Source organism: Cricetulus griseus, chromosome 3 (assembly GCF_003668045.3).
Source record: "Cricetulus griseus strain 17A/GY chromosome 3, alternate assembly CriGri-PICRH-1.0, whole genome shotgun sequence".
Taxonomy (NCBI): domain Eukaryota; kingdom Metazoa; phylum Chordata; class Mammalia; order Rodentia; family Cricetidae; genus Cricetulus; species Cricetulus griseus.
The window spans coordinates 182,405,901-182,416,706 of NC_048596.1; the positions used below are offsets into that span (position 1 = coordinate 182,405,901).

The following is a 10,806-nucleotide window of genomic DNA, read 5'->3' on the forward strand; positions in this document are numbered from 1 at the left end:
TTTTTAGTTCATAGTAAGCAATCAACTATATTACAAAGGCCTCCAATTATCAGAATTAAGGAGATGGGAATAGTAGTCCCGCCAGCATGCCTGCCTGCCTTGTCTCTTCTCTTTCTTCCCCCTTCTTCCTTGCTCTTTCCTAGCTTTCCCTTTTTCTCTTTCCTATAAGATAGGGTTTTGCTTTATAGCCAACTGTGAATTCAAGACCAACCTGGTCTACAGAGCAAGTTTCAGGACAACCAGGGCTGTTATACAAAGAAATCCTGTCTCCAAAAAAAAAAAAAAAAAGGTTGTTTTGTGCATGACTATTTTGCACTACTTGTATGCAGTGTCTTAGGGCTGGAAGAGGGCACTGGATTCCCTGTGACTGGAGTTAAAGATTGCTGTAATTGCTGTAAACTGGGGGTGGGAGGTGCTCAGTGGTTAAGAGCACTGGCTACTCTTATACAGAGGATCCCAGTTCAATTCCCAGCACCTACATGGCAATTCACAACTGTCTGTAACTCAAGTTACAGGGCATCTAGAACCCTAACACAGACATACATGCTGGCAAAACATTGGTGCACTTTAAAAAAAAAAAAAAGACTTGTTAGCTTCAGTATGTGCTCCTAAACACTGAGCAATCTCTCCAGCTCTATGAGTTTAAATTATTTGTTTTTGAGGGAGGGTCTTGATGTATAGCTGAGGCTGGTCTACTGAAATCTTTGCCTTGGTCTATTAAGAGCTAGATTATAGTTGTGAACTATCATATTTGACTCTAGAATTGTTATTTACATTATTTACTATAATTACATACAAATAATTTTTAAAGTGTTGGATTTGTTTATTTGTTTGTTTTTGGATACAGGGTTTCTCTGTGTAGCTTTGGAGCCTATCCTGGCACTCACTTGGTAGACCAGGCTGACCTTGAACTCACAGAGATTTGCCTGCCTCTGCATTCTGAGTGCTGAGATTAATGTCTTGGTGCCACCAGGCCTGACCTTATATATTGGTTTTGTGTACTGTAACTTTGTTGAATTTGTTTATTGGCTTCTTCTGGGTTTTGGTACTTTTTCTTCTTTACATTATTTTTGCTGCTTTTTGTTTTATTTTGCTTTTGTTTTAGTTTTTAGTTTCTTTAGACAAGGACTAGATAACCCAAGCTTTTCTCCTATCTTTGTTTTGCTAAATGCTGGAATTATAGGTGTATGCTATCTCATCTGTTTTTCAGTTTTCCTTTTGATAGTTCCATGGTGGTAGAGGATTAAGGCTACCACATGAGCAGTAGGTTTCAGATTAGGAATCCTAGATTGAGTGCTTTATTGGCTATAGGATTATTTTTGGTGATTTTCCTTGTTTTTTACATTTGGCAATCATCCTCTTTTTTAATTATGTTTTAAACACTTGTGTGTTATGTGCACTGCACACATGAGTATTTAGGTAGTGATAAGCACTATGCTTGATATGGTCCATGTTTGAAGGTCCGAGGACAACCTCAGCTCTCAGGTATCAATCCTTGCCTTCTATCTTACTTAAAAGAGGGTCTTTGCCTAGTTTTTGGCCACCACTTATGCTAAACTAGCTGGCTTGTAAGCTTCTAGGATTCTTCTGTGTCCCATCTCCCATTTTGCTGAAGCAGCACTGAAAATACAGAAAATACAGTCTGACTTTTTTTTTTTTTTTTTTGCATAGGGTTGGGGGGAGGGGTTCAAACTCAGGCCCCTCACAGGTATACAGCAAGCATTTTACCTAGTCAGCCATCTCCTCAGCCCTCCCGTATTTAATTTTTAAGTTAACATAAAAATAGTAGGTTTCAGGGCTGGAGAGATGGCTCAGTGGCTACGAGCACTGACTGCTCTTCCAGAGGACCTGGGTTCAATTCCCAGTACCCACATGGCAACTCACAACTGCCTGTAACTCCTCCAGTCCAGGGGACCTGACACCCTCACACAGGCAAAATACCAATGCACATGAAATAAAATAAAATAATTTAAAAAAATAGTAGGCTTCATTGTGGCATTTTCATACATAAATGTTATTTATTTTGTTTGCTTGTTTGGTTTGGTTTTGGTTTTTCCAGACAGGGTTTCTCCATGTAGCAGCTTTAGCTGTCCTACAGGCTGGCCTTACTGTCTCTGCTTACTGAGTGCTGGAATATTTTGTTTGTTTTTGAGACAGTCTAATTAAGTAGCTTTGTCTGGTCTATGCATATCAGGCAATATTGTTTTGTTTTGTTTTTCGAGACAGGGTTTCTCTGTATTGCTTCGAGCCTGTCCTGGAACTCACTCTGTAGACCAGGCTGGCTTGGAACTCACAGAGATCGGCTAGGTTTGTTTGGTTTTTGGTTTTTGGGTTTGATTTGGTTTGGTTTTTCCAGGCAATCTTGAACTGATCTGCTTGCCTCTGCCTCCGGAGTTCTGGGATTAAAGATGTGTGCCAGTATGCTTGTTTTTTATTTTAATTTAAAAATTATTTTTTAAATTATTTTTGAATCATAATGTACATATAATGAAAAACATGCAAAAAGCATAAAAAGAGATATCAAGTTGACTCAGTGAGTAAAGGCACTTGCTGCAAGCCTGATGAACTGAGTTTTGATCCTCAGGACCTGAATGATAAAAGGAGAGAGCTAACTCCAAGCTGTCCTCTGATCTCCAGACATGTGCCCTGGCATGTATATGCACTCACACAAACTTAATGAATGTATTCTTTTTTATACCAAAAGTGTGTGTGTGGGGTGTGTGTGTGTGTGTGTGTGTGTGTGTGTGTGTGTGTGTGTGTGTGTGTTTACTCACATGTGTATGAATGCATGTGTGTTTACATACAAATAAATAAAATATTTTACCTGAATTTCCTTCTCTAAAGACATTGAGCTCATCCTCATATATGTTATAGTTATGAACCCTACAATTATAGAATTATGTCAATCATTTTATGAACTGCATAATAACATTTGTTTTAATCATTTATTTTCAGTTTTGATGAAGCAAGAACAAAGAGAAGATACTGATTTGTCTTCAGTTCCATCCTTACCTGTGCCTCATTCTGCCCAGACCCAGAGGCCTTCCTCAGTTACAGGGCACCCACATGACAGTGTGTTGTCAGCATCAAGAAGCTTGATTTGTCCAATCCAGCCAGCATATGCATCTATGATAACCTCATCCCATTTGCCACAGTTGCAGTGTGGGGATGAGGGTGCTAGTAAAGAACAGCACATAATACCATCTTCAGTCATGCACCAGCCTTTTCAAGTTACATCAACATCTCCTATGGGGTCTTCCTATCAGTCTATACAAACTAATATGTATAATGGACCAACATGTCTTCCTATGAACCCTGCCTCTAGTCAAGAATTTGATCCAGTTTTATTTCAGCAGGATGCAGCTCTTTCTACTTTAGTAAACCTTGGCTGTCAACCTCTGTCGCCAATACCATTTCATTCTTCAAATTCAGATGCAACAGGACATCTCTTAGCACATTCACCTCATTCTGTGCAGACCCCACCTCATCTACAGTCAATGGGGTACCATTGTTCAAACACAGGACAGAGATCTCTTTCTTCTCCTGTGGCAGACCAGGTCACAGGTCAGCCTTCTTCTCATTTACAACCTATTACATACTGTCCATCACATCCAGGATCTGCTCCAGCAGCTTCCCCAGCAGCCTCTCATCCCCTGGCTAATTCACCGCTTTCTGGGCCATCATCTTCTCAGCTGCAGTCTATGCCTTATCAATCTCCTAGCTCAGGAACTGCCTCATCACCATCTCCAGCTACCAGAATGCATTCTGGGCAGCACTCAACTCAAGCACAAAGTACAGGCCAAGAAGGTCTTTCTGCACTTTCATCTTTAGTATGTCACAGTTTGTGTGACCCAGCATCATTTCCACCTGGTGGGGCAGCTGTGAGCATTAAACCTGAACCTGAAGATCAGGAACCTAACTTTGCAACCATTGGTCTACAGGATATCACTTTAGATGATGGTAAGTCTCATCAGCTCCCCATCCCCACCATCCACTTCCCATACTTGTGTGTGTGTGTGTGTCCATGTGTGCGTTTGTATTTTAGTTAGGCTGGCCTTGAACTCATTGTATAGAGTAGGAAATGCAAAGATTACAAGCATGTGCCACGAGACCCATGTACCCATGTACTAGGGATTGAACTCCAGAGATATATGGAGTTGGGTGGTGGGAGTTCTTGCAGAATTCGAACTCAATGTATAGCTCAGGCTAACTATATGGTGATCCTTTTCTCTCAGCCTCCTAGATGCTAGAGTGACAGGAATGAGGCACCATATATGTTACTGGAAATACCATATACAGTTATGTATGATGAAAATTTTCAGTTGATGAAAATCGTAAAGGCCCCGAAGCTGGATATATAATTTTAGTTTTTTACCTAATTCTACATTAATCTGCCTTCTGTTTGGAGAGGCATTAGATCCATTCATTCCTTAATGGAAAAGCTGTCATTAAATGTCAAGTCATGGGGTTAAGAGCATTTGCTTTTATCAAATCAGAGTTTGATTCCCAACATCCATATGGTAGTTCATAACCCCAGACGATCCAGTGCCTTCTTTGGTTTCATGCTACTACATGTGGTACACAGACATCATGCAGGCAAAACACTCATACACGTTAAGTAAAGGGAAAAAAAAGCATTTAAATGTGAGGCATAAAGATCAAAAAAGACAAATAATATGTAACCTGTAAGCTTCTGGGGCCTTCTAGTCACACCTAATACCTGACTAATAGTCTGTATAATGCAGGCAGTCACAATTACTATAACCAAAGTTTAAAAGATCCATACTAGAAGACTAGTAGAGAGATATATGACAGATTTAATTGGAAGGATTTGGCAAAGCTTCCATGAGTCAGTGATATTTGAGTGAGTCTTGGAAGGTGACTATATGTTTTCAGTAAATTTGAATCAATGGGCAACTCAGACAGGAAAAGCAGAGAGATTTACCAGGGAGAGCATGGCCTTGAATAGAGATCCACCTGCTTTTATCCAAGTACTAGGATAAAAAGTGTGCATTACCACACTTGGCCTGAGTGTCTGCTCTGAAGATGTCTTTTTTATTAAGCCTTTCTCTGATTTCAAGGCCATCCTGGTCTACAGGGTGAGTTCTAGGACAGCCAGGGATACATAGCGTAGCCCTGTTTTGGAAAACAAACAAACACCTCAAAAACAGCGCACGTGCGCGCGCGCGCACACACACACACACACACACACACAAACAAACCATTCTTTGTGGTATGCTTTATGTGCTACAGGTTTTGGACCAAATGGTGTTTCCCTCTCCCCCCCAAGACAGAGCTTCTCTGTGTAGCTTTGGAGCCTATCCTGGCACTCTGTCTGGAGACCAGGCTGGCCTTGAACTCACAAGAGATCCACCTGCCTCTGCCTCCCGAGTGCTGGGATTAAAAGTGTGAGCCACCATGATTTTTATAACATATAGAAATAATCACAGTTCTGTTTGAAACTTTTAAATTAATATTGTGGTATTGTATAACTGGACTAGTTGTTTCAGAGCTTTAATTTGTGATTGGGCTAACTAAATTCTGTCACAACTTTCCACTAGAGTTCTTCCTTCTACTTGTCTTCCTTTGTTCTTAGACTAATAGAACCATAACTACAGCTCTTCCATCAGAGAAAAGAATTTGTGTTTGATATAGTTCAACCTGCTGCTGTGGTGAGAACTGATACTGCCCCTTGCTGGCTCTATGCAGTGACATGCTGATCCTGAATGTAGGGTAGACTGGTTCCTGAAGTTAACAGTCTAGATGTCACCTCAGCTGCTTCAGTGCTGTATGTTAGTGTTAAGAAGTAGGTGCTGCCAGGTGGTGGTGGCTCACGCTTTTAATCCCAGCATACGGGAGACAGAGACAGGCGGATCTCTGTGAGTTCAAGGCCAGCCTGGTCTACAGAGCGAGTTCCAGGACAACCTCCAAAGCAATACAGAGAAACCCTGTCTTGAAAAAACAAACAACAACAAAAAAGTAGGTGCTTGCTGGGTTGTTTTCCTTTGTATTTTAAAAGTAGGGCCTTGTTTTAGCCCAGATTTACCTTGAATTCATAACCATCCTACCTCTGTTTCCCAAATGCTGGAATTATAGATGTCTGTTAAATGCCTGGCTTGACAAGATACTTTTTAAAAGCAAAGAATAATAAACACAAGATTCACATGTGTATTGGCTGGTTTTGTGTGTCAACTTGAAACAGCCAGAGTCATCAGAGAGGAAGGATCCTCAATTGAGAAAATGCCTCGATGAGATCCAGCTGTAAGACATTTTCTCAATGGTAGGTGGGGCCACCCCTGGGTGAGTGGTCCTGGGTTCTATATGAAAGCAGGCTGAGCACGCCATGGGAAGCAAGCCAGTAAGCAGCACTGATTTGTGGTCTCTGCATCAGCTCCTACCTCTGTCCTATTTATTTGATTGAGTTCTTGTCCTGACTATCTTCAGTGATAAACAGCAATGTGGAAGTGTAAGCCTAATAAACCATTTCCTCCCAGCTTGCTTTTTGGTCATGGTGTTTCATCACAGCAATAGAAACCTTGAGATAACATGGTTGCTTGACTGGGATGGAGGAGAGACTATTATGGAGAATGAATAGAGAGGTAACTACATCAGTGTTTTGGTGCATTTATTGGATAGTGGTTACACTAGTGTTTATTGTATTTACATAAATATTTTATTACATTTTCCTTTAGTGTGTGTGTGTGGCAGGAGAGTCCCTGGAAATGGTTGTAGAGGTCAGAGACAACTTTAGGAGTCAGCTCTTTTTCAACTGTATGGTTTCCAGGAATCAAATTCAGTAACTAAGCTTGATGGCGGGTAACTTTAACTTTTGAGCCTTTTTTTTTTTTTTTTTTGCTTTTGCTTTTGCTTTTGCTTTTGCTTTTTCAGGCAGGGTTTCTCTGTGTAACAGTCCTGGCTGGCTGGAATTCCGGCCTGGTCTCTTAACTCAGAGATTCACCTGCCTATGCCTTCCAAGTGCTGGAATTAAAGGTGTGAGCCACTACAGCTCAGCCTCTTCTGAGCCATCTTGCTGGCCCTAGATAATTATATTTAAATAATAAAGGAAGCCATATATAGTCAATGGGGAGAGGATATCATTGATGAGATATGTCATTACTCTATTTATGGGTCCTAGGAGTATAGGAAGGTAGATAATACTGAGCCTTTTAAGTGGGATACATGTGTGTATTATCAGCCTTCAAACATATTTGTTATATTTTAGTGTATGTGCTGCCAAAGCGAGCACTAAACATATGTATTATGATGAAGAATTTCAAAGGTTGGAAAAACTAATAAAGAATGCTTATGTGGCCTGGTGGTGGTGGTATACGACTTTAATCCCAGCACTCAGGGAGGCAGAGGCACACAGATCTCTGTGAGTTCCAGGACAACTAGGGCTGTTACACAGAGAAACCCTGTCTTGAAAAACAACAACAAAGAATGCGCTGAAACCCCCACCCAAAAAAAAAAAAAAAAAAAAAAAGAATGCTTATGTAGACTTGGATTGTTGAAAAGAATTCGGACCTTAAGACATTACCACCCTGGGATATACAGTAAAAAAAAAAAAAAAAAAAAAATAGTTTCAGCTAGGTGTGGTGGTGCATGACTTTAACCCCAGCATTTGGGAGGCAGAGGCAGAAGGATATCTACCAGCCTGGTTTATTACATAGTGAGTTCCAGACAGTGAGGGCTACAAAATAAAGAGACCCTGTCTTAAAAGGAGAAGAGAAAGAAAAATTAATTTCTAGATGTTAGTGTTCAGACATCTGTACTGGCCTACCCTTGGTTGTGACAGGGTACTTACTTCTTCAAATGCAGCCACTAAGAGTGCCTCCTGTGCATATTCACTAAGTTTACTTATAAAAGGGCTCTGTCCACCTCCCTTCACTTTCCTCCCTCCTCTCCATCCTCCATCTCTCTCCCTTCCTCCCTCTCCCTTTCTCTTCCCTCTCTGCCTCTTCTCCCTCCCATTGCTCCTGTCCCCAGAAGTCGGGTCTCCCCTGTCCCCTCTGCCCTTTTCCATTCCCTTCCCCCAAATCTAGAAATGGACCTGACTGAACTGGCAAGGGAATGAAGAAAAGACAGATACATAGAAAAGCTAAGATTGAATGGACTAGGCTTTCTGATTGAGAAGCCTCAGTACTCCTGAAGCTCAGTTTGTTTTACATTATAGTATACATTTGAATAGAGAGACAGCCATTATTGCATAGTGTTGATAAAGGAGGCAGGATTTATTGAATACAGCTGAATCAAGGAGACAAGTTTAGCTAATCCCAGTGGAGCAGTCTTCAGCCCATAAATATTGGGTGAAGAAAGCTATTTTTCTGTTCACATTATCAACTATTTTCTGCACACATCAACATCCACAGTGGGCCACAGGAAGGCTTTGCCATCCCTCTGAGCCTGGGTCTGAGGCTATGGTCCTTGACATGGCCATGCTGGCATCAACACTACACTTTCACTCAGGACTTCATTCATTCCAGGTTTTGTCTGCTCCCCTTATTTCTCTCTAATTTTTTAGATGTTCAGAATGGATCTTTTTTTTTTTTTTTTAGATTTTATTTATTGCATATACAGTCTTCTGCCTGCATGCCAGCAGAGGGCACCAGATCTCAATTCAAGGTGGTTGTGAGTCACCATGTGGTTGCTGGGAATTGAACTCAGGACCTTTGGAAGAACAGTCAGTGCTCTTATCTGCTGAGCCATCTCTTCAGCCCCAGAATAGATCTTAATACTTAGTTCAGGAACAGTTTGCTGTAATGCTTAATGCCAGACTGTAAAGATGACTAAGAAAGAAGCTCATAACAGCTGCCATGCCCCCGCCCAAGGAAAACAAAAAGAATGTTTTAGTAAGTATAAAGGATTGAAGTCCTTTAGACTGTTAAGGATATTTTTTTTTTTGCAATATTAGCAGGAGAAACCAATCTGATCATAAGCCTTTTGCTTTTCTAAGAGGTGCCAATATGATTGGCCTCACCTTCGCTATCATTATGCTGAATCCAAGTACCCATTAGATAAATACCAGCTAATTCTGTTATCTAATTTGCAGTGTTTTAGCCCATCCCAAGTAATTGAATGGAGCTTATTGGGACTCCAGGTGATTAGAGCAGCACCAATCTCTCAAAACCAGAGAGATTCAGTATAAACAGGCTCAGGAGGATGTGACCAAGCCCCTGGATGAAAAAGCATAGGACCACTAGACTCCTCCCCTGACTGGTCCTACTTGCATGGATACCAGATGCAAAGCATGCAGTGTTTAAAGCCTTCAAGATTTTTCCCTTTAGATGCTGGTCAGTGGTATTGCACACCTTTAATCCTAGCACTAGGGAGGCAGAGGCAGGTAGATCTCCCAAGTTCCAGGACAGCCTGGTCTACAGAGTAAGTTAGAGTTACTCAGAGAAACTCTGTCTCAAAAACAAACAAAGAAAAGAAGGAAAGAAAAGATTTTCCCCTTTGGCTATATACCTCTTCCATCTGTGCTTTCCCACTCTCTGCTTTTGGATACTTTCCTGCCCTCTGGTGAACAGCAGCCACTGTTGTGCTGAGGTCACATCTGGGCTCTGGAGATTGAGGCCACTGGAGGCCAAATCATGTGGCTCACACAGCTGCCTACCCAGATCTTCATTCACCACTATGTATCTGTAACCTGCAGTGCTGCTTGTTTGTTGGTTTGGTTTTTGCTTGTTGTAACATGAAAGCAGTTAAACCTAAAGCAAAAATGGGAGAATGCTCTACTCTTTAACCATTCTCTTATTTCTTTCTGAAGTAGCCAAACTTGCTTCTCCTGGAAACCAAGGACAGTCTCCTGAACATAGTCTAAGAACTGATGAAGCTGCAGTGCTTCCATCCCACATCTGAAGTTTCCCAAAATCTCCCAATGCATCAACATGTAACTCCCTAGCTCTAGATTCTATTTGACATATAACTGCCTGTCTCTAGATTCTACCTTTCCCAGTGTATTATACCTAATGAATTGAAATGTGCTCCACTCTATTCCTTTGTTTGTTTCTTTATCCTTATTTCTTCCCTTTATTCCCTTTCTTAGAGCATTCTTTGTCTGACCAATAAGAGTTCCCCGTAGTCAGGTGTCCATGTTCATGTTCCTGATCCAGGTCCCCACTTTGCTGAGTCCTTGCACAGCTCCAGAGACTTGACCTCATTGGGGCAGTAGTGGAATGAAGAAATGACAGAAAGGGACATGCAGAAAAGCTGGGTTGAGTGGATTGGGCTCTGATAGAGAAATCTTAGCACCCAGAAATTCAGCATGTTTATTATATACAGTTGAGCAGAGAGGCAGGGTTATTGTGTACAACTAAATAATGATGACAGGTTTAGCTAATCTCAGTAGGAGCAGTCTCTGTAGGGGAATAGTCTTCAGGCCATAAATATCTGGATAGAGAAAGCTGTGGTGGACATTTTCTGCACACACTGTCAATGTCCAAACATGGATGGCTTTCCCATCCCTCTGAGCTTCACCCTTGGAGAAAGTCTTTGCCATTTTTCTATAAATCTGAGGCTGTAGTCATTGACATGGTTATGTTCATGTCAACAACACATATTCACTCAGGGCTTTCTCCACTTTGCAGCCATCCACTGCAAAAAGCTCTCAACAAATCTGATTGCAACACTAATGTATGGACATAAACATAAATATTTAGAAGGCAGTTTGGCAGGTTATCATGTCCATTCAAAAAGCAAGTAGCTTCCCCACAAGGGTCTTATGATCTCACCAGCCACTGGCATTTGCCCAGGTTTACAGTATCAGATGTGAATTCTCTTCTTAGGAACAGGCCTTAATTCAATCAG

At 41.3% G+C, this 10,806-nt stretch overlaps 1 protein-coding gene across 6 annotated transcripts in view; it reads left to right on the forward strand.

The window, feature by feature from the left end:
* The window catches only part of Nfatc3 (nuclear factor of activated T cells 3), an 84,809-nt gene that overhangs the window by 54,774 nt on the left and 19,229 nt on the right, over nt 1-10,806 (forward strand). For all 6 annotated transcript variants that reach the window (XR_004769273.1, XM_027405891.2, XM_027405892.2 and 3 more), the window contains exon 9: nt 2,956-3,960. Coding sequence is in view for 5 of the 6 variants with exons in the window: in XM_027405891.2 (XP_027261692.1) it covers nt 2,956-3,960 (1,005 nt within the window). In the remaining variant the exon portion in view is untranslated. The remainder of the gene's footprint in view (nt 1-2,955; nt 3,961-10,806) is intronic.